Source organism: Pseudorasbora parva, chromosome 21 (genome assembly GCF_024679245.1).
Source record: "Pseudorasbora parva isolate DD20220531a chromosome 21, ASM2467924v1, whole genome shotgun sequence".
NCBI classification, from domain to species: Eukaryota; Metazoa; Chordata; class Actinopteri; order Cypriniformes; family Gobionidae; genus Pseudorasbora; species Pseudorasbora parva.
In genome coordinates this window covers 39,075,126-39,098,414 of record NC_090192.1, presented here as the reverse complement: position 1 = coordinate 39,098,414, position 23,289 = coordinate 39,075,126, and the positions used below count along the sequence as shown (strand labels likewise).

The 23,289-nt window shown below is 37.7% G+C and overlaps 1 protein-coding gene across 1 annotated transcript; it reads right to left on the bottom strand.

Moving 5' to 3' along the window:
• Positions 1-1,972: 1,972 nt before the first annotated feature.
• hid1b (HID1 domain containing b) lies at positions 1,973-21,392 on the bottom strand. The gene is made up of 19 exons (XM_067429750.1): positions 21,274-21,392; positions 20,466-20,615; positions 18,985-19,155; positions 18,437-18,550; positions 17,018-17,124; positions 15,099-15,212; positions 14,763-15,021; positions 13,967-14,023; positions 12,393-12,533; positions 11,951-12,041; positions 11,612-11,763; positions 11,450-11,528; positions 11,204-11,368; positions 10,318-10,560; positions 5,077-5,225; positions 4,911-4,991; positions 4,682-4,773; positions 2,643-2,801; positions 1,973-2,487 (listed from the first exon to the last, which is right to left on the bottom strand). Exons 1-19 carry the CDS (start codon positions 21,337-21,339, stop codon positions 2,424-2,426), a joined length of 2,454 nt encoding a protein of 817 aa, XP_067285851.1. The 5' UTR covers positions 21,340-21,392; the 3' UTR covers positions 1,973-2,423.
• Positions 21,393-23,289: the final 1,897 nt, after the last annotated feature.

Here is a 23,289-nt window from a genome sequence, read left to right as displayed (position 1 = left end):
ATCTATAAATGAACATGCACCCCAGGACATTATATGTAAACACATAACTGTCTTGTAAAATGTTTATTCTGTATGGTATTTTGCATCTTTTTGTCTTTGTCTTAACAAAGTACTAGTTCAGATAACCTCATATATGTCATGTCTCCTATCAAATTAATGCTCACTTCACGACTTACACTTCCATGTATATCACTTATTCAGAAAATGCAGTGTGTGTTTGTTGCATTAATTATAGTATGAAGACTCAGAGACCCACTGAGTCGAACTTTCAAACAAAGGGCAATAAATTCTGCTGAGGAATTTCCCGCCGGGAAATCCCAACACTCTCATTGGTTAAGTCTAACCCTGGAGGGTGGGACTATTTCCAGACCTTAAAAAGACCAGTGAAGACAGGCTCTGCCCTCTTCCTCTTCTCTCTTCTCTCACTCAAGCCATGCCACCAATGCAGGCCCTCCAAGCAGGCCTCATCTCTTCCAAAAATCTTCTCTTCTACAATCCGATCTTCAAGAACACGAAGCATCGCTAAAGCAAACAGCCGCTTCCCTCCCAACCTCGGAAAGGACCGCCGGACACGCAGAGACACGCAGAGACACATACGCACACAAGCGAGAAGCCAAAACGAAACCAAAAAGAATGCAAGTATTCTTATTCTTACTGCTGTAAAGAGGGTGTGTTATTCTCCCGTTGGGATAAATTAACTCCGTGAAGGTCGTATTTGGTTGAACTGAAGGAAAGCTGTTTCTTACCCTCCCCCACTCTCTTTGTCTCTCTCTCTCCCTCTCTCTTTGTCTCTCTCTCTCTCTTTTATCTCTCTCTAACTTCAGTCTATTCATTATTCTCTTTTATGTATTCTTTCGTTAATATCTATACTTCTACTCTCTTGATGCATATTTAGTATGTACTTTCTGTGTGAATTGTAGTGTTATTTTTAGTCTGTGTTTATTAAACCTTCAAAAGACATTTAATGAGTTGAATCTGTTATTCTGCCACATACACAAAGTCAATGAAACTTGCGATCTAACGTTACCTAACTGCTTATGCTACTATGTTAGTAAAGTAAACTGTATGACCATTTGAAATATTGAACTTATCCTGATCAGTAAAGTTAATGTTTCTTATGCGCTTGTAAAGCAGTAATCCCTTATTGAGAATTGATTTGAAAAGTCTATAACTAATTTGCAGGACAAACTTAGTAGGATAATTTCAAGCAATTCCGTAAAGGGTTACTTGTATTTAATTAAACAATTTTCCCTATCGGAAAATTTTAATACGTAATGAACAACTGGCAAATCATATTCATAAATTCATGAATATTGAATATTAAATCCCTTTTGAGTTAATTATTCCCCGAGACATTAAACTCATTAGTCGTTGTTGTTACACAGTAAAGACATTTATAATATTACAAAAGATCCATTCCCAGTAAATGCTGTTCTTTTGAACTTTCTGTTCATCAAAGAATCCTGATTTTTTTTTTAAACACAGCTGTTGTTAATAATCACGTTTCTTGAAGCAGCATATTAGAATGATTTCAGCATTGTATCAAATTACATTTTTAAAATATATTAATATATATTTAGATATAAATATATAATATTTAGAAAAAAGTTATTTTCCATTTTAAAATGTTCACAATATTAAAAGGATAATTTTTGTAATAAAATAAATGCAGCCTTGGGAAGCAAGAGACTTCTACACACACACACACACACACTTTATAAAATCTCTAATAGATTTTACTGTAAGCTTCAATTAAGTTTTCCTTCATAACCTGCTCTTGTCAGTTAGACACTTTCAATCAATTTCTGTTGAATTAATAAAGTCTTATCTTCCACATTTTCTCATTGAATATCCTGCATCATTCAGAGACATAATATTGCATATTTAGAGATTATACAATATTGTTGCATACTAATTTTAACATGTTTCTGACACTGTATATTGGATTTGCAGACAAAAAATGTGGACCAAATGGCATTAAAGAAAGTTTTTATAGTATTTCTGTACATGCAGCATTAAAGTTTCCAGCTGTTAAATGATTTGCTTCAGTTTATACAGAATTCATCCAAACATTCTATTACAGTAAAAATAACACACAGAAAAAACACAGTATAAACACACACTCCTCTCTCTGTTCACGAGGTCAGAGACCTGAGGGTTGTGTGTCCGTTCTCATGCATCGACTCACAGCGGGAAATGAAACAATGAAAATAACAGAACAGTATCAATTCATTCAGTCGTGTACACACACACACACACACACACACACACACACACACACACACACACACACACACACACACACACACACACACGACAATGAAAACTTAATCTTAGACTCAATTTTGGAGAGATAATATGAGGGTAAATTCATCTTTTGGAGTGTTCAGTTTTGAGAAACCGAGACGATTCTCTTGATATCATTAAATTCTCTGGATCTCAAACAGCTTGACATCAGTGTCGTACCAAACAGGAGGATCCACGTTACTAAAACAAGGGGAAAAAAGCATCTTTTATGAGATGTTAGCCACATTCCAACACAATATATATAGTACAATTAAATAGACTGACATTAGTATTCATGCTTTTTGATTGCTGAGAGTGGAAGTGTTCCAGGCGGTCCTGTAGAGAGCAGAACTCACCGCAAGTAGATGATGCCCCACATGTACGTGCGGAACCACAGAGCCGTGCCTTCATTGGCCTGGTACTTGCGGATGAGGATGGGATGAGGAACCGGCAGCAAACCCACCAGAGTTCCATGCTGCAGAAACTTCAGGATCTCAGTCTCGTCCGTCAAACCTCTGAGAACAACAAGAGTCTGTCTCAGTCAATAGAGTGATGCAGGGATGACGTATTTTATCACTTATGTTTCCATCGTCCCAAATCAATGAGTTTTTGGTTAAATGGCACTATAAATAACTACACTATATTGCCAAAAGTATTGGGCCGCCCCTCCAAATGACTGGTGTTCAATCTCTTCATGGCCACAGGTGTATAAATCAAGCTCTAGGCCTGCAGACGCTTCTACACACATTAGTGAAAGAATGGGTCGCTCTCAGGAGCTCAGTGAACTCAAGCGTGGGGCCGTGATAGGCTGACACCTGTGCAATAAGGCCATGCCTGACATTTCCTCACTACTAAATATTCCACGCTCAACTGTTAGTGGGATTATAAAGTGGAAGCGATTGGGAACAACAGAAACTCAGCCATGAAGAGCATGAGCCATTGCTTTGCCCACAGATGCCTACCAGGCGCCCCCTAGTGGGCATTCATGATCAACGCAAAGGATTATGTTAATTTTGGGCTCTTTTTAATTGTGCGAATCTGCAGTAAAAAATGGTGTGCATTTTCTACAATCTGTGCATGTTTCATGAGCTGTATGATTGCGTTTGGAATCAACGCTGTGTGATATGTTGTTCAAGGGCTAAACAAAGGCAATCTTGGCTCCAAACGCTGTAACTTTTCACCACAAAATTTAATCCAGATGCAACTCATATGTAGAGCTTTACCAAAACATGTCCTCCTACCTTATTTCAAATAAGATCAATATGTAAAATCATAATACATTTTATATTTATCTTAGCACTTTCTCACGAGAATGTAAATGTAACAATTTGTATTTTCTAAAAATCTAAAAAGTGTTCGATCAAACCAAACCTGCCTTTTGACCCCTTGCTGTAGTTTTGGAGTTATGAGTCTTTACTTTTGCGTATGTCGCTCAGACAAAACAACAACATTTTCTTCAGGGCTTAATTAATATTAAGATGCATAATGTTAATTTCAACATTTACAAAGATATAATTAAATCAAATGTTAAAATTAATAAATTCTTTAGATTTTTAGCTTTCAGTAACTGCATTAGTTAACATGAACTAAAGCTAACAAATGTTAAAGATTATCTGTGTGTGTGTGTGTGTGTACTTGTTTGTGATATATCAGGATACAAATGTTTATAACGTCATGGGTAATGTCCTCATATTTCACCCTCTCCTTATAATACCTGTGTCATACCCATGTCCCCACTTTTCAAAAAGCTTATTAATCATACAGAATGAGTTTTTTTGAGAAAGTAAAAATGCAGTACGTGTCCTGTGAGGGTAGGTTAAGGGGCAGTGTGTGTGTGTGTGTGATGGGTAGGTTTAGGGGCAGGGGCAGTGTGTGTGTGTGTGTGTGATGGGTAGGTTTAGGGGTCGGGGCAGTGTGTGTGTGTGATTGGTAGGTTTAGGGGCAGGGGCAGTGTGTGTGTGTGATTGGTAGGTTTAGGGGCAGGGGCAGTGTGTGTGTGTGTGTGTGTGTGTGTGTGTGTGTGTGTGTGTGTGTGTGTGTGTGTGTGGTAGGTTTAGGGGTCGGGGCAGTGTAAGGGGATAGAAAATACAGTTTGTACAGTATAAAAACCATTGCGCCTATGGAATGTCCCCACATTTCACAAAAACAAACGTGTGTGTGTGTGTCCTGGTAAACGCCACGTTATGAGGACAAAATGTCCCAACAAAGATGGTAATATCAGAAATCCTTGTCCATCTGGGGGCATTTTAATGATGTTTTTTGAAAATGTAAAAACGCAAAGTTTGGTGTGATGGGTTTTTTGTGTACAGTTTGTACAGTTTAAAAACCATTAAGTCATGTTAAGTCCCCATGAAACAAAAACACATGTGTTTGTGTGAGTGTGTGTGTTTGTCACCTGTCTATGCAGATTTTCTCCACCTGAGGCACCAGCACCTGCAGGAGTCTCATTATAGTCTGCAGAGGAAGTTTACTCTTCCAGGAGAGGACCTGACAGAAAGCAAGCAGAGATCGATAAACTCATTGGATCCGAGTGTTTTTGCTATACTTTCTGAAAATGTTCACACACATTGTAGTCTATACCAGGTCCTCACAAGCATTGGTGTGTAACTGAGGTTAAGACTCACCCAGTCTGGAGCAGGAGCCCAGTCTGATGAAGACGACACACTTTTCTGACTCTTCCCATCACAGTCCCCATTTAACGAACTCTAAAGAATTCAAAAAGATAATTTTATTGATATAAATAGAATAAATACAGTTATGTACAGTAGGTTTGTCAGAGTGATGCTGTACCTTGTCGTCTTCACCTGAGGTCGCTTCAGCGTCTCTGCCTGGCGTCTCAGAGCTGTGATCTGATTGGCTGAGAGGCGGGTCACTGTGCTGCAGTAACAGTGTTGATCCGTCCTCAGAAACCTGTGACGCTTCTGTTAGTTTATCGATGCCTACAACATAATAAACCAACCATTTTTTATCAGTAAGGATATCTTCAAGGTGAATAACAAAAAGTAATTTATTAACAAAAGGTCTAAAATACATTCAGGTTATACTTTTTAAAATACATTATTAATATTAATTGCCAGAAATTGCTGCATAGTGAAAATGCTGTCTATCCTGCTTAATCCTATTTAAACAGATTGACAGCGTGGAGTTGTTTGGAACTAATTAGAGCTCTACGGCTCTGGGCAGCACGATATGGCCGTTATCTGATCATATAGATCAGTGGTCGCAACTCTGTTTCAGCCGCACTGGCCAAAAGGAGTGGTTGGAGCCCCGTTATCTGATTGGCTGAAGTAGACAGTGGGGGTACTTCCCAATTTTTATTTGTGCATCCTCGTTTCCTTTCCTCGCTCCTTAGCTCCGCCCTTTCAGGACACGAGGAAAAGACGCGAGCACGGAGGAATTGAATCAAGTGAAAAGATATATCCTCGCCCTTTAACGCCACTTTAAAGCGGCGTCAGTTAATGATGACTGCCTCGCTGGAGTTATTCATGATTCTTGGACATTAGAGACAACTATTTATATTGTAGTTTCAGCCTCCACAAAATACAACATTTGTCCATACTTTAATCAATATTACCAGTTATTATTAACAACGAATTCCCGTTATTAGCTGCTTTTTATTCGTTATATAGCTTAGTATTCATTTCTATTTGTTTCTCTGTTTGTTTCTTTCATTTTGTTGTGCTTTGATATAACTCTGCAACGGTCAGGTGTTGTTATTTGACAAACATTTGTGTTGTAGCCTACATGTAAACATAATAATAATAATAATGAATAAACTGTGGCACGATATGAAGGGGAGGAAAATTAATGCGTGCGTCACGTTTAGTCGATAAAACACTTCCGCAAAGGATCCACCCGTGTTTCCTCGCTCACTCCTCCATCCTCGCCTCCTTCCTCGCGGTTCAGTTAGAGAATTGAGATCTCCTACAAGATGGCTGAGCTCCATCGGTTTCCGGGTCATGGGATGGAAGACGGAGGAGCGAGGAAACGAGGAGATATACTGAGAACCACCCTGGGTGGAGTCTACCTATTTGTGGATTTGTGTGAGTCTAGAAGCTGGAAATGTTTCAAAATTCACGCGTTGTGCTGCGATTTACAAATGTGCAAGAAGAGATCCACAAACACACAGGAAGCGATTCACAAATGAATGCAGGGCAGAGTTGTGTGTTTGTGACAAAAATGTGTGGATTTTTTTGTTGTTCACGAATGCCATTGTATTTATTTGTGAATCGAATTCATTTTTGTGAAACTCCTGCATATATTTGTGGATCTTATTCTATTGATTTGTGAATTTATTTATTCTTTGTGAATCGCTTTACATTTATTTGTGGATAATATATTTGTTTGGAATAACGCCACAAATCTACCCCCATAATATTAAGATCTACTGTACCGCACGGATCTAAAATAATGTTACACATCAGATGTTTTTCCCCAACAGTTAACCAAACATTCACATAAGGCATAACAGATGATGGCTGCGTGAATCCACTTCATGACGGATATTTTGAAAAACTGCAATATCGAGAGTGTGTCCGAGTTGTCTAAGAGGCTTTTTTTTGTGCGTTGTAAGATCGTTTCCATGGACAAAGGAAAGATACTACTCCCAGAAAACATACAGATAAAGATAAAGCATTGGGGTCGCTAGACAATAGCCTGGATGCCAGGGAGATCTCCAGAAAGATGGTGTTTGGGGGGTAAAATGCATGTTATTTTGGCAAGGTTGCCTGCTAAAATTTGCATTCCTGGGTCTATTCATCACATAATTGAGGTCGCTTTAACCTGCGGACATGGGAAACAACCCGCGGGAAAATCGCAGACTTGGCAGCACAGTCCAGTTATCCAATCACATGAGTTTTTTGATGAGCATACAGAATTTGTTCAGTAAATGTTCCTCCATCATAGTTTACTGCATGTGGGCGTCTTCTTACCTGCAAGATTTTATGTGCATTTTAACTGTTTCCATCCTTCAGTTTTATGCAATATTACTAAATTCTTAGAAAAACATGTGAATGGAAACAACAACTTAAGTCAGGGGTGGAGAAAACTTTTCCTGGAGGGCCACAGCCTTGAAGAGTTAAGCTTCACCTCTAAACACACCAGATCCAGCTAATCAAGTCCTTCAGGATTACATGAACAGGGTATATACAGCAATCCTTAAGTTAAATTTACTACTTTTTAATACTTTTTTTACTACCTTCAGAATATTTTTTAAAACCATCACGACACTGAATTGCAAGTGTTAATCAGCGACCTTTCTATTATTTACACAGATTTTGACATATATAACATACAAAAAAGAATAGATTATAATCGACACCAGGAGGAAATCTGTTATAAGTTATCATTCAGACACAGTAAAATAGATCTCAACATTCACAAAGGCTGGTGAAGGAGAAGCATTACTGCACACACATCTGATTTCAATTAATAATTGGTAATTCAGCAATTAAATTATTTAGTGTTTTTTTCCCAACAACAAAACCTGAGCCAAATATTACATTTCTATAACTGTGATAAGTTGTTGAATTAAACAAAATACTAAAAACTAGTCAATCGATTAAAAACTTTAACTAGATTAATCACACATTTTTTCTGTGATTAATCGCAATAAAAAAAGTTTTTGTACATTTTTAATATAATAATTTCACAGTTAATCAAATTAATGTAGAAACAACATAAAGACAGTATATTTTAAATACTTGTTTAAATGGCATCTTTTTATGAATGAAGGCCAGTATTACTGATATCAATACAGTTACTGATTTTTTTTTACATTCATTATTAGGCTTCAAAAATATAACAGTTTTTAATTTAAGTAAACTTAAAACAATGCTAACATAAATCCATAATAAATGTCATGTTTATTCCTGCCCTTCCTGTCTTAACAGTTAGGAAATATACAGAAATTTAATACAGTTATCAAAGTTATATGTAGTCTGCATAAACTATAAATTAAATATTTAATCCTTATTAAAGCTACAAAAGTTATTTAGTCAAGCGCAGCGAGTCATTTTCTCTGTTCCCTGACAGGAAGCTTTATTGGCTGCGGTTCCTTTAAGAGCAGACAGACACGCGGATCTCACTGTTTATACGGTCTATGGATCGCGCCTCATTCTCTCACAACTCTTTGTTCATTTTAGACTATATATATACATCGTTTAAGATTGCTCTTATGAGGTTAGTCGTTGAAGATACGCCTTGAAGCAAGTCTAAAATAAAACGTAAGCCAGCCACTTCTGTTGAGCGCGCTGTGCTCTGAGATGATACCGAACGACCACTGAACATGACGTCAGCATCAAACATACGTTGCGACGGAGATGAAAGATCTTTGATTATGTGCCCAGATATGCTAAAGCCCATATTTAATCGAACTAACGCGAACGCAGATAGAATTTCAATATAATAGGACACCTGATAGTCTGAAAAAATAATACCTAATTTGGAAAGAAAGAATACCTCTGAGGCCAAATTTAAAGGGATCCCCTGGTGTTGAGACTTGTATGGCTTAATATAACATAAATGATGTCTCTTACTGAATTATGTAGTAGAAAACCCATGAAAGATCTACGTTATTTTAAAAATCGATTTTATATTTGGACCATGGGCGGCGCCATTTTGTTTGCGTTCTAGGTTGATGACGTAGAGTGGTTGAACTCCTCAATCAGCTGGCGTTACCCGTTGCTATTTTTACCACAACGCAACTCGAAAATTGTTTCAGAGTTAAACAAAACCAATGAATTGCTTTGTAATTATACTTAAAACACACTCAAACATACATGTGCACACAAACTCACTTACACAAGTCACAAACAGATCGGCGGGCGCGCACACGACAGGCTCTGTCTCAATCGAGATGTTGGGCTGCTCAGTCTCCACGACAGGGGCTGAATCTGAAATCGACCCTATACCCTGAAATAGGGCATTATTTGAAGGGACGGACATTTGTAGTGTTGTCCGACACCATAGTGGACATGTTCGAGTGCAGTCATTCAGTCTCACGTTCCACCGCAATAACGAGTGTACAGCCGATTTACAAACAGCTGTCCGACTTCACGCACTCAAACATACATGTGCACACAAACTCTCTCCCTCACACAGACTCACACACACCCCAACAGATCGGCGCGAACACACACACACACACACACACACACACACACACACACACACACACACACACATACACACCCCAACAGATCGGCGCGAACACACACACACACGCACGCACTGCGCGCGCATACATAACCCTCAATCTATTCCCTGTGTTGATATCCTGTTCAACACATCCTGTTCCCTAGATAGACTGTTGATAGTAGATTAACTATAATGCCTAATGTGACCAGCAGAGGGAAATATCTAGGTAGGACGATGGGATAAAGTAACGTGAGGAAGAGAGGCAGGATGTTTTGGTGATGATGCATGCGATTGAGACAGAGCAGTCAGGTGTGTGTGTGCGCGCCCGCCGATCTGTTTGTGACTTGTGTAGGTGAGTTTGTGTGCACATGTATGTTTGAGTGTGTTTTAAGTACAATTACAAAGCAATTCATTGGTTTTGTTTAACTCTGAAACAATTTTCGAGTTGCGTTGTGGTAAAAATAGCAACGGGTAACGCCAGCTGATTGAGGAGTTCAACCACTCTACGTCATCAACCTAGAACGCAAACAAAATGGCGCCGCCCATGGTCCAAATATAAAATCGATTTTTTAAATAACGTAGATCTTTCATGGGTTTTCTACCACATAATTCAGTAAGAGACATCATTTATGTTATATTAAGCCATACAAGTCTCAACACCATGGGATCCCTTTAACACTTTTAATGGCCTTAAATTTGACAATTTTGATTTATCACTTTTTAATACTTTTTCAAACCCTGCGGACACCCTGATTAAACCTACAGGTATGTATGTTGGAGCAGGTTTAGGACTAAACCCTGTAGGACTGTGGTCATCCAGGAGTTTGACCCCTCACACACTGAGGGTAAAAGCAGCCCTGGTGTGTACACATATAGAGAAAGGTGGATACGTACGTGGCATGGCCTTCAAGCTTGTGTTCAGAGTGCCCGTTTGAACTGGTGAGGTTTTATATGGTTTCTCACTGCAGGCGGCGCTATAGGGGTTGTTGGTCTCCATGAAGACGGCATTATGGGTGCTGTTGCTCCTGCTTCTCCTCTGTAGAGCTTTCTGGATTGAGCTAATGTCTGTTGGTAGGTTAGCCAGCTGGTGAAAGAGGTTACGTTTACGGATGATACCGTACACCAGGTTAAAGTTACCTAGATAGAGAGATGAATACAAATATATGCAACGTGAATTAAAATGTTATGCTTCTGAAAACATCCTATCCACACATTTTGCAGCATGAAGGAAAGTGATTTTCTGTGAAAATTGATGAAACATTTATCAAACTGACTGATGACATTGTTAATAGCATTAAATCAAAATAGTCTTGTTTTATATTTGAAGTTTGCATCGTTGATTCTGTTATTTTCCTGTTTATTACTGTAAAGCTGCTCAAAAGGTGACTTGACCTTTGTGTGAGACTTCCAATTTATTAGAAGTGTAGTAAATGATAAAACTTCGCATTAACCAGTGTGTTTATGTTAGTATATTAAAATATGATAAATTGCAGTTTGCAATATAAAGAAGCAAAACAGACCGTAAGTTAGTAAGAAAAATGCATTCACAACTTTTCTAAAAAAGTTAGAAATGCATCCACTCAATGTTAAAAACAAATCAATGAAGATTGCAAAGCATTTTAATTAGGATTGTGTACTAAGGCTTGCTATAGTAAGCATGTTATGATTTGCATTCAATAATTAGACTTTCGGCATGTCCATATTTCGATGTTATTTGTCATTTAAACGCAGAACTGAGCAGACTGTATTTACAAAAGCGGTGCAGCTTCAAAGCACTTACCATCGAACTGGTACTGTATGATGTTGTTAAAAACTTCTAGCAAGAAGAAAACCAGGTGGTGGTTAACAGGAGAGCAGAACAGGAAGCAGGTGTTTGAGAAAACCTCCAGCAGGTGTAGTAGTTTGTTGGCTGCTACCATAGACAGACTTTTCAGGTACGGAGACACTGAAAACAACAGCAAAGATGCATCAGGAAATTAAAACGCTCTCAAAATGCATGTGCTTTTCTCAGAGCAAATGCACTTACCGTTGACTATAATAGTGAGAAGACAATCATACAGGGGCTGCAATCGCTGATGACCACTGGTGATGAGCTTATGAAAAACCTGCAGACCAAAAACTATTCAAATCAGTTCTCACATCTCATTAGCTGATATTGATGTACAGTTCGTATCTGTGTTTCTCTCACCACTATCAGCAGGTCGGCGTGAGTCCCAGCAAACACTGAAATATCCATCGGCACATGCACACTGTACGGCTTATTCAGACGCACCCCGAAATTCCTCTCTCCGCTTAACAGCAACAGGATGAACACGCCGATATGCACCAGACCGACACGTGCTACCAACATATGCACACTCACATTCACACAAACGCCTATTTTTTTCACATCCACACTTTATAAAAATAAGACACCACTAAAACATGAGAAACTAGTTAAAAAGTCTGCACTCATAAATTGATTTCCATTGAAATATATGGGTGAATATGTGCTGTACGTGTGGCACTGAATGCTCCAGATACTCACACTGATTGGCACGAGCGTCATTCAGATAGAACAGAATTGGCACCAGAATATCCAGCACGTCACTGCTCTTCAACACATAGAACAGGAACTTCTGAAACACAGATAAAGAAACGTCAAGGTCTAAACCGTACAGGTATATACATGCAGAAATGTATTTTAAACATAATTCAAAGGTTAAAGAACCTCTAAAGAAAAAACATCTGAAAACAGCAATGCCGTGTCAGCAGTCTGCTCTCAGCCAAGAGCTGAGTTTGTATTTTTATATCAGTTACACAAGTTATATACATTTATTCTATTTTAAATATTATTTTAAATGTATTTTACTTTGTTTTATTTTACATTTATTTTATATTTTATTATTTAAGAAGCGTAAAAACTTTTTTATTATTATAATAATAAAAAAATAAAATAAAAGTACAATAAATCTAATTAAATAAAGCACCTTGTTGAGGTCACAGAGTTTCCAGAAAAGCACCAGCAGCTCCTGATGAAACTGGATCCTCTTGCAGGAATGGGGCAGGTACGTCTGCATCAGGGGGTTATTGAGCAGCCGGCCAATTCCTCGCAAGATTAAATGAAAATCCTACAGGCAAGAAAGTGCATTTATAAATATACATGTATTATTTTTATCATTATCCGATAATGTAAACTGTTTAGAGACAGTGTTGCCAGATTGGGCAGGTTCATTGTGTTGGGCTTGTTTGGGGTCAGTTCGGTGGGTTTCAAACATCTACATTTTATAGTCTAATTAGTAAATAAACAAAACTCAAGTGTGCATGTATTCTATAAAAAAAGTCATCATGGCATTACTAAACACAGGAGCCGACACAAAATCAGCTGGAATTGGTTGACGTCACCGACCATGACGCACTTTAAAGGTTTAGTTCACTCAAAAATGAAAATGATCCCACGATTTACTCACCAAGTCAGACTAGGAGTAAATGACATTCTTCTTTCAGACAAACACAATCAGAGCTATATTAAAGTCCTGTCTATTCAAAGCTTTAGAATGGCAGTGACTTGGTTCGTTTCTGAAGTCCATAAGTGCATCCATCCATCATATAACTGCCCACATGGCTCCATTTTTCCATAAGTTGAATACGGAAGGCGATCTGGAAGCTAGATAACTTACTTTATAAAGTTTTAAACATGGATATTTTTCTTACACAAACGCATCGCTTCAGCAGGCCTTTATTAACCCCTGGAGCAGTTATATGATGGATAGATGCATTTTATGAACATCAAAAACAAAGCAACAATTTAATCCTATTATAATGCTTGGAAATGTAATTAATTTAATATAACTCTGATTGTATTCATCTAAAAGAATGTCATACACACCTAGGATGGCTTGAGGGTGAGTAAATCATGGGATCATTTTAATTTTTGGGTGAACTAACCCGTTAAGCCGATCAGCAGACAGAAGCGCTCATTCATGACTGACATGATTTTAGCACGCTAACTTGTGGTGCAGTCAAGTGATCACTATGCCAAAGTGGCATAAATATAGAGTAATTTATCTACAGTAAAGAGTGGGAGACTGACCGAACTCTCAAAATGTAGATTACACCTGTGGGAGATTAATTCTCTAAGGGTCTTTATAGGCCTTAATTGAAATCGGATATGGGACTATATGACTATGGTAAGCACATTGTTGCTGTTTTTTTTTTTTTTGTTGTCTGATTATTGTACAGTATGTATTAATGAACGACAGATTTTGGCTGTGGTGAGTACATTAACAAGTGTGAAATGCCATATATGAGGCACATCTTGCAATTAAATTGGCTTATTCTTACTGTTGACATTTGAAGTTATTGGTTAATTTTGTTGATTGCCGTTTTGACAGTTTCCACCTGGACATTTGAGTCATATTTGCTAAATCTCTTAAATATATTATTTAGTTTTAAGGAGATGGCAATAAAATTGGTAATTGTTGACCCAATCTGGCAACCCTGTTAAGAGGGCTATTGTATTTGTAAAGGGTGACGGGTTGTGAAGTGTTTACGTGTGTCTCACCTCTTCTCTATGAATTCGAGACAGGTAGTTTACAAACAGGTTTTCCCCTCTTGTGGCCTGAAACATACCATGAGGAAAAATCTGATGCTCAAGCGCAGTGTTTGAGATACTCAACATCATAAAACTAAACCCCGGCTCTCTTTCAAAACTCAGCAGGCGCTTAGGACACCATTTACAGACATGCTTTGTATACCGCCTTACCACTGCCACGGGAATATTTTCACATTGGCTGTAGGACGACATTTTGGGATATGTCAATTATAACCCTTTTATTCAGGGTTATATCTGAACTGAACTTTTTTTAACAGATATTTGTATTTACTGTGTATTTATGTGCTTAAAGTTTAACATGTTTTATTGCAGTATCACTGCATGTTTAATTAATCGAGTGGCATTCAGTTAGGGGTTAACACAGTTATCAACTTGCAAATAAATAGTTATTCTGGCATTCGCACTTCTTGAAGTAACAAAAAAGTAAAAGTAAACAACCCTAGATATCAAGTGTGTGTGTGTGTGTCTGTGTGTGTGTATATTATATATATGCACCCTTAGTAAATCTGATCAAAGGTGGCTGCGAAAATAAATCAGCATTGTTTATCCTTTCGATCTTTCGTTCAAAAAAAGTCTAACCTTTCATTGGAGTAAAACAATTCAAAGTTGGGGGAAATCTAATTTTGAAATAAAGGTTTTTCCCAATGCATACTATACAATATATATATATATTTTTTTTTTCATACCTCACACATACTAGCCTGCATTCTGAAAACAGCCGTAGTGCATGTGCGTGTCTGGTTACCTGGCATCCTTCAGTCATTGTGTTCTTGTTGTAATCAGCAGAGCTGGTGTCAGTATTCGTGTTTGGGTTCAGGCTGGTGTTTGTGTTAGAGCCGTCGGCAAGCTCTTGCTCCAATGAAACGATCAGAGTCTGCAGTGCCAGCTCTGCTAGCGCCCCCCGCTGGTCAGAGAACATCAGGTGATTGTACGGGACTCCGTACCCGACAGGATCATAAGCACATATCACGTTAAGAAGAGATGTGAAGAGCGGCAGGGCATGTCTGAGAGACAGAGAGAGCAGACTTTAGTTGTGATGTAGCCTTGCTGCACCAACCAATGAGACTAAATGAGAGCATACCTGTTGTCTCTAGAGCAAAAGAACGAGACCCATGGGTTGAGCGCGTGCGTGTCAGTTGGAGACTGATACATTTCTTCTGAGAAACATGTCAATAAAAGCTTCAACAACTCTGCCCTGAGAGAGAGAGAGGGAAACAGAGAGGTAATTTAAAGGGTTCGTTCACCCAAAAATGAAAAATTCTGTCATTAATTCCTCGCCCTAATGTCGTTGGACACCAGTAAGCCCTCCGCTCATCTTCACACACAGAAGAAGATATTAGTGTTGAAACCCGATGGCTCAGAAAGGCCTTCATTGACACCAATGTCATTTCCTCTCTCAAGTCCCATAAAGGCACTAAAGACGTCGTTACAAAGCCCATCTCACTACAGCGGCTCTACTATCATTTTGTGTAGAGATGAGAATAGTTTTTGTGTGCAAAAAAAACTAAACTAAATAACGACATATGCTTGGCTGATTTCTAAAAGTTTCGCACGATTATTAATCAGCGTATCGATTCATGATTCGGATCGCCAAAGATTTTAGCAGTTTGACACGTGATCCGAATCATGATATGTTGATTCATAATCGTTCGAAACTTTGTTTATAAATCGGGCCATCACTATACAAGTCTTTTTTTTTCCATAAAATGTCTTCATAAATGATTGTAGAGCCGCTGTAGTGAGATGGGCTTTGTAACGACGTCTTTAGTGCCTTTATGGGTCTGAGAGAGGAAATGACATTGGTGTCAATGAAGGCCTTTCTGAGCCATCGGATTTCAACACTAATATCTTCTTCTGTGTGTGAAGATGAAGATGAAGGTCTGACGGGTGTTCAACGACATGAGGGAGAGTAATTAATGACAGAATTTTCATTTTTGGGATGCAGTACAAGGATGCATTAAAATGATCATAAGTGAAAGTAAAGATTTATACCTCCAGCTTCAGACAGCGCTAAAGCCTAGTCTCAGACTAAAATCCATGTTTAGCTGTTTTAACTAAAAGCAACTTACACCGTTATATCTTAAAATATACCAGTGCCATTGTTTTGTCTCAAGACACACACCAGCAGTGTGTGGGAATCGCATTACAAGTAATTAAGTTACGTAATCAGATTACTTATACTATTAACTAGTAAAGCAATGCATTACTTTTAAATTTACAACAAACTATTGGAGTTACTTTTTCAAATAAGTAATGCAGGGTTTTACAATTATTGTCCATTTGTTAAGATAAATTGTAATTAAGTGCACAGGTGTGGTGTGAATATGACGGTTATTGTAGTTTTAGAATAAATGTTAGCACTGAGCAGGCATTTAAAAAAAACATTTAGTATTAACCTAATAATAAAAAAACAATCTCAAAATACAAAAAAATATTTTTATTATTAAAAAAACAACAACAAACAAACCCAGCCCAGGTGAGAAAAAACTAACACAAAAGTAATGCAACAAAACAATTAAAATACAAAACCATAAAAAGTTGGTTTACAAAAGGTAACAATTAGTTAAAGGGTTCTTTAAAGAGTAACACTATTATAATGCATTACTTTTAAATATACTTTCCCCAATACTGCACACTAATAATGTTTTTTCTAAGGCACGTTTATAAAAGCTGTCCTAATTGAACTTAGGCCTAATTCTGGCTTAATCTAAGCCTCGTCTGTGCAACCGGGCCATAATATTAATAGAGAATCCTAAAAAACATGCATCACCGTTACCAGAAAAATATAAAGCCGCACAAATGTTTTCTGTTTTCAACATTGATAAGCAGCAAATTAAAATGATTTCTGAAGGATCATGTGACACTGAAGATTGGGGTAATGATGCTGAAAATTCAGCTTTGATTACAGGAATGCGTTACACTTTCAAAATCGTTCACAATATTATTGTTTTCACTGTATTTTGATCAAATAAACACTGCCTAGGTGGGCGGGTCTCTGACCTGTTGGAATCGTAGGTGTGATTGAGAGGCGGAGCCTGAGCAAATCCAACGCCAGCTTCCCAGATGAACTCACAGCTGTCTATGGACTGGATATCAGCAGCACCACCCTACACACACACACGGAAATCGAATTATTGGGTATATACCAATACTCTTCAGAAACCTTTAAATGACATAACATACACTACGTTCATTTTTTTTTTTTTTTTTACAGTTTATGCGATGCACACATTAAAGAACACAGACATAACCGGTTAATTTCCATAATACGAAACACAATCTACCAGTAAGCGTCTGGTGTACAACATGCTTTTTTGGGGCAGTAAATAACAAAATTCAGCAAATTTATGAGAGCAAACCTTGCACGTTTCATTTAAATACTCTCCTCCCAGACATCTGTCTGAAAGGGAATCTCCAATAAGGTCCGCCACAAAAGAACCCTGTCCACATTTTTTCACGACATGTCTTTAGTAAACCCTGACAATAGTTATTTAACGGCAAAAAGAGCGCAAGCTGCTAGTAAATCTGGCCCATAATGTCAAAAAATGTTCTACTGATAAGTTTAAGAATCACGCAGAACACAAAAATACTATTACAAACTTTACACTAAAGGCTTGGCAAGTTGCTTTTGGATGCCAAAAGAAAAACATTTAAATGCCTACACACGTTCTACATATTTCTGTTGTTTTGTCTGTGCACCTTTAGAGACTGCCATGACATTATTATTTTATAGAGTAACCATTCTGTTGAATGGGGGTTAACAGTATTATTATTAAATGGTGAAAATCAAGTAAAAAAAAGCGGTTGACAAACCATGTGCAAATTCAAGTCAACACCATGGCTGAGCATTTTAAACTCCAGAGAACCAAAGACAGTCTCAAAAACACGGTTTGAAAATCGCCAGTGTTATCTACGTCACAAAATCTGTTTCAACCAATCACCTCAAAGGGTCTGATGTTGTAGAGAACAATACATAAAACACAATAACATTCTGATACATGTACTTGTAAACAAGCCTGTATAATTCTCTTTTCATTCTCTTCTTCTACTTCTGAATCCGTTTCTGGTTCAAACATACATATACGGCTGAATTTAACCAATATATTCACTTGCCACAGCGTTCTCCTGCTGCGAGTGAGTGGAGGCGGGGCTAATTTGCATATTCATAGCCCAAGTATACTAAATGAAGCAAGGGTGTAGTTACATTCAAGCTATTTTAGGGCATGAAAATATTATTTTTTTACCAGGAACTAACATTTAAATATGTAATTGTGGTGATCAAAGATGAGTTTTAAGGGGTAAAATGATTGACTGTTGCTGGTTACTTTCTGTCTAAGCAGGTGGTTCTTGGTCAGAATAACTTTAACAGTCAAAAGCTCTGGCACACTAGAAAGGATGGAGATAGAGAGAGAGTTATACCGCAGCGGTCCTGCAGTGGCTCTCGACTGTGAAGTCTGGACAGAAAAGCAGATCAGACACAGCTGTGAGGAGAGACTCCGCCAGCGGCCGTGAGGTCTCGTCATCGCTTTCATCCTGTCAACAAAATCCGTCAGTCTCATGTTTTTAAATCACAAACCAGTAAAATCATTACAAACACCATCTGAGACAAGCTTGTCCGTCCAGTGTTTCAGGAGCTTTTAGCTTTCTGAAGAGTTTCATACATCATCAATACACTCATTCTGCTCGCTTCAACCCTTTAAATCAAAGGATATTTGATACCCCGTCGTTCTGAGACATACACAATCAGAACAGTGTTCAGGCTGGTAACAGAAGACCGTAAATATGCACCGGAGAACAAACTCCCTCAAACCCAGCTCATGATTCAAAGTTCAAGCAAGGCAAAGGGTTTTTAGTGCATTTCTTAAAACCTTCTTGCACAGCTCATGCACTGAATAATTAACCATTTGGAGAACTGTATTAAATCACGCTAAAAGCAATGTTGAGAAATCCCTCAGTGAAATACTTACAACAGACTTGCCCGCTTTTGGCACGGTGGACCAGAAGAAACCACGCCAGTCTGGATCCTCGAAGATGTACGGCAGAATCCGAGTCAACAGACGAGTGCAGCTCAGTACGGTCTGCCTGTCTCTCTCACACACACAGCCGGAGTCTGCGTTCAACACGAGCCTTTCCACTGCCTGCAACACAAACACACACACTTAAAGTGCATCATGTTTTGAAGCTGAAGAAAATAGTAGTTCTTTAGAAAAATCTATTTATTTAATTAAATTCATTTGAACTTATAACTCATGAATGCTACACATTTTGAAAACAATATTAATATTATTCTGGAATATATTCATTTAACATGCCGCAGTGGTTCATTAAAATGCATGCATATCTGTATTTATCAACAAAATCCAGTCCCAAAAGTGTGAGATATGGGAATGACTCAAAATTTACTATTCTACAAAAAAAATATATATAAAGTCATAAGTCATGCATAACATTATGCGTTAAGCCTCAGTTGATACCCGAGTCAAAATGGGCCGAATGCAAAGTAGTTTTATTTATCAGTTTCCGCTCCCACTTCTGCTCGAGTACGTGGGATGACGCAGTGCTGTTTATCATATTACACACATTTCAGAGTGTTGAAGGTTATGGTATAATGCTACTCATTCGTTTGGCGCTACTGAGAGACACTCGTTCACACTGCAGTGAGCGAGATCATATTAGGCATGGTAAAACATGGTACTCTGTGCGGTAAATCAAGAACACCAGATTTAAACAATAAGACTAACTGTGTTGAGCTGGAGAACAATGATTAGTTTCTGTCCATCAGTGATCCAAACAATTGCTCTCCTGTCTAATAAAACACAGCAGATATTAAAGCCGCTTTAGTGTTTCCATGGTTTCTACGAGATAAAACCGTAAATCGAGGGAAACTCTGGGTATAATGTCATTGTTAGGCGATGCACTATCCGTATCCTGGTTAAAATTGCTCATTTCTCTGGATTTAAACATTCTTGGAAACATTTGGGATAAACAGAAGTACACAAGTCAAAAACAATATAACCCTTTTCTAGTGGTTTTGGGATATTTTAATCCAAAAATATTACATATTGTGCCTTTCACCTCTATTACGCACCTGAAAATCGCAAACTTCCCTACTATATTAGCAGGCAAAAACAGTATGTGACAAAATAAGTATTTCCAAATTCATAGCACTCAAAAAAGTAGGTTAAAAGCACTTGGATGATCCAGCGAGAAGTGTGCATATGATGGACACTTTACTATCCGTGAGGCCACAGGAGAGGATTTGTGATTGTGAATGGCAGTGAAGTGAAGCAACTGACACTGGTAGGTCACATGATAATGACATGTACTGCTCATACTACACATTCATATTATATAGCACATACTTCTGTAGTGGTTGTGAAATAATTCCTTATTCAAATTAAGTACCTACTCTAGAGAGTATACACATTTGTACGCAGTCATAATGTACCTTGTAACAGAGGGTTGCCAGATTGGACGGAGACTCCTCTCTCACAGCACGGATCTCAGCGGCAGGAACTAGAGCAAAAATATCCTGTGACGTCAAGTTGACGTCAGTCCAGAATTGGTCCCAAAACACATCCTCAGAGGCCTCTACAGGCTGTAAAACATTTCATAAGTTAAAATTAGTACAACCACAAACATTCAATAAAAGTGTTGCGATAATTTAGTGACACTATGGTCTGTGGACATATAAACCTCTTTTGCAATTACAGTAAGTAGATCTTGCCCTTTAATTCTCATTAAAATCATAAAAATGCAAAGCATTTGGTCAAAAATTCTAAATTTTCTTTATGCAAAAAACAATATTTTTTCTGTTTCTAAAATATAATAGAACAATATTTGTTTCACCAGTCTTTTTTAAAGGAATATAGAGATTCATATTTTAAATCCTTTACAAACAAGAGGTTTTATTTATTGTAAAAAATTAAACAAAGCAGCTCAGCTCAGCTTCACCTTAAATGACCATCACCTGTAAAAACTCAAACGAGAATATGTAAAACACGCACAGACTGCACACATGTGCATGCATTTTGATTTTCTCTCGTTTCTGTTTCAAATTTTAAATCATTTGACATAAAAATAAGATTTCAAAACGTAATATTTATATTTTCAAATGAAAGCTTAAATGTCCAAACGTTAGACATCAAGCGATATTATTCCATCTGTTACACTTTAACAGCGTTTCGGAACATTTCTAAGCCCACATAGGGTACACATTTATAAAAGTCACATATGTCAAATAAAACAAACCTGACCTGTGTTTTGGTAGTAAGTTGAATCACCGCTTTTCTGAAGTGCAGTTTGGAGTCTGAATTACCCATCTCTCTCCGATCTGTCCACCGCGCACCTGTGGCGCAGGTGAACACGACGCCAAATTACCAATCCTACTACAGCAAAGGTTTAGCTCATGAATATTAATTACGCCATACTGACGTTGACGTTAATCTGACTGGCGCATCCAATGACATAATGTATTCATACTTGAGCGTCATGTAGGATTTGGAGATTCGCCAGGTGCCTAGCGCCCATTTGAGGCTTTATCCAATCAGGTTGATCATCTGAGGCAATTTATCACCACGTCATGAATATACATGAGGCAGTTCTTCTCCATAGTAGGACTCGTTTGATCCTGACCAGGATGCAAGCATGGTTGGTTTCCGGTTGTGCAAAGCACATATTTGCTCAATGATTACTGTTTAAAAGTCGCGTGCCTTAAGCACACTGTGAATTAATATGAATGTATTACTTTTGAGGCGTAGCTAACTTTGAATACAAGGGATACTTAGTTAAAAAGATACACACTATCTAATGGTGATTCATTCCTTTAGTCTGCACTATGGCATTACAACCTACTGAGCTTTAAATACAAACATAAGCACACAAGGAATATATTATCTCTCTCCTGTTTACATATATTTGACTCTGGACCACAAAACCAGTATTCATTTATTATTATTATTATTATTATTATTATTATTATTATTATCATTATTAGGCTATTATTGATATTTAAATATGGACCGAAAGCTTTCCATTGATGTATTGTTTGTTAGGATAAGAAAACAATTTGAAAATCGGGCATCTGAGAGTGTAAAACAAAATCAAAGTTTTGAGGAAATCGCCTTTAAAGTTGTCTAAATTAAACCCTTAGCAATGCATATTACTACTAATAATACATTTTAGGTAAGACATTTAAAAATATCTGTACTTAATATCCTAACGATTTTTGGCATAAATGAAAATTCAATAATTTTGACCCATTCAATGTAATGTTGGCCAATGGCACAATTATACCGGTGCGACTTGTGACTGGTTTTCTTGTCCAGGGTCACATGTTTTTCTTACAGATATTTAGCAGAAAAAGCCACCTGTTGTATTGTAGTCATTATTTCCTGCACCATTATTTAGCTGCTACATGCAAATATAGGCCCTATAACTATAACAAGGTCTACAAATAGTATTTGAAATACTAACATCATAGTTGCTGCATGTTGATAGGCCCAACTGTGAGTTTTTGTTAGTTTGGCTTCATACATTAGTGTAGATTATTGCATTTTTAGCAATGTTAGGTTATTTAAAAAATTATAGTTTCTCAACTGAGCTCATTAAAGCTGCAGACTGCATGCATAATACTTATTCAATAATCAGACACACAAAAGAAAAATTGTAGTACAAAGGATATAACATGTCAACTTCATATTTAGCAAAGATCAAAACATCACACTGTTCCAAATTCCAGATTTGCCTGATTCCACACGTAAAAACACTACTTTTACATGGCAATTTTTGGGATGATTGTTTCAAGTTACAGGTGGCCGAAATGAGCTTTCTCCGCAGGGCTCTCCCTTAGAGATAGGGTAAGAAACTCAGGAGGAGCTCAGAGGAGAGCCATTACTCCTTCACATCGAGAGGAGCCGGCTGAGGGGGCTCGGGCATCTATTTCGGATGCCTCCTGGACGGCTTCCGGAAGGGCATTTGACATTTCAAAATAGCAAAAGAAGCTGAACTCAGGATGCACAACGCTTGGCCAATTATTACAAGTGGATTGTTTATTTGCACGTCATTTTAAGATATAGGGCAATTCCAGCGTTGTCCACATCTATACAAGTTCTTCTATACTGTAAAAATACAAATTGTTTTAATCTTGTTTACCAATTAAAAATATTGAGTCATTTGGTCATTGATTATTAAGACTTATTTTCTTATCTTATATTTTAGAATCAAACCTGATTTTGTGCATATGTGTTTTGCTGGGAATCTCAGGAACATTG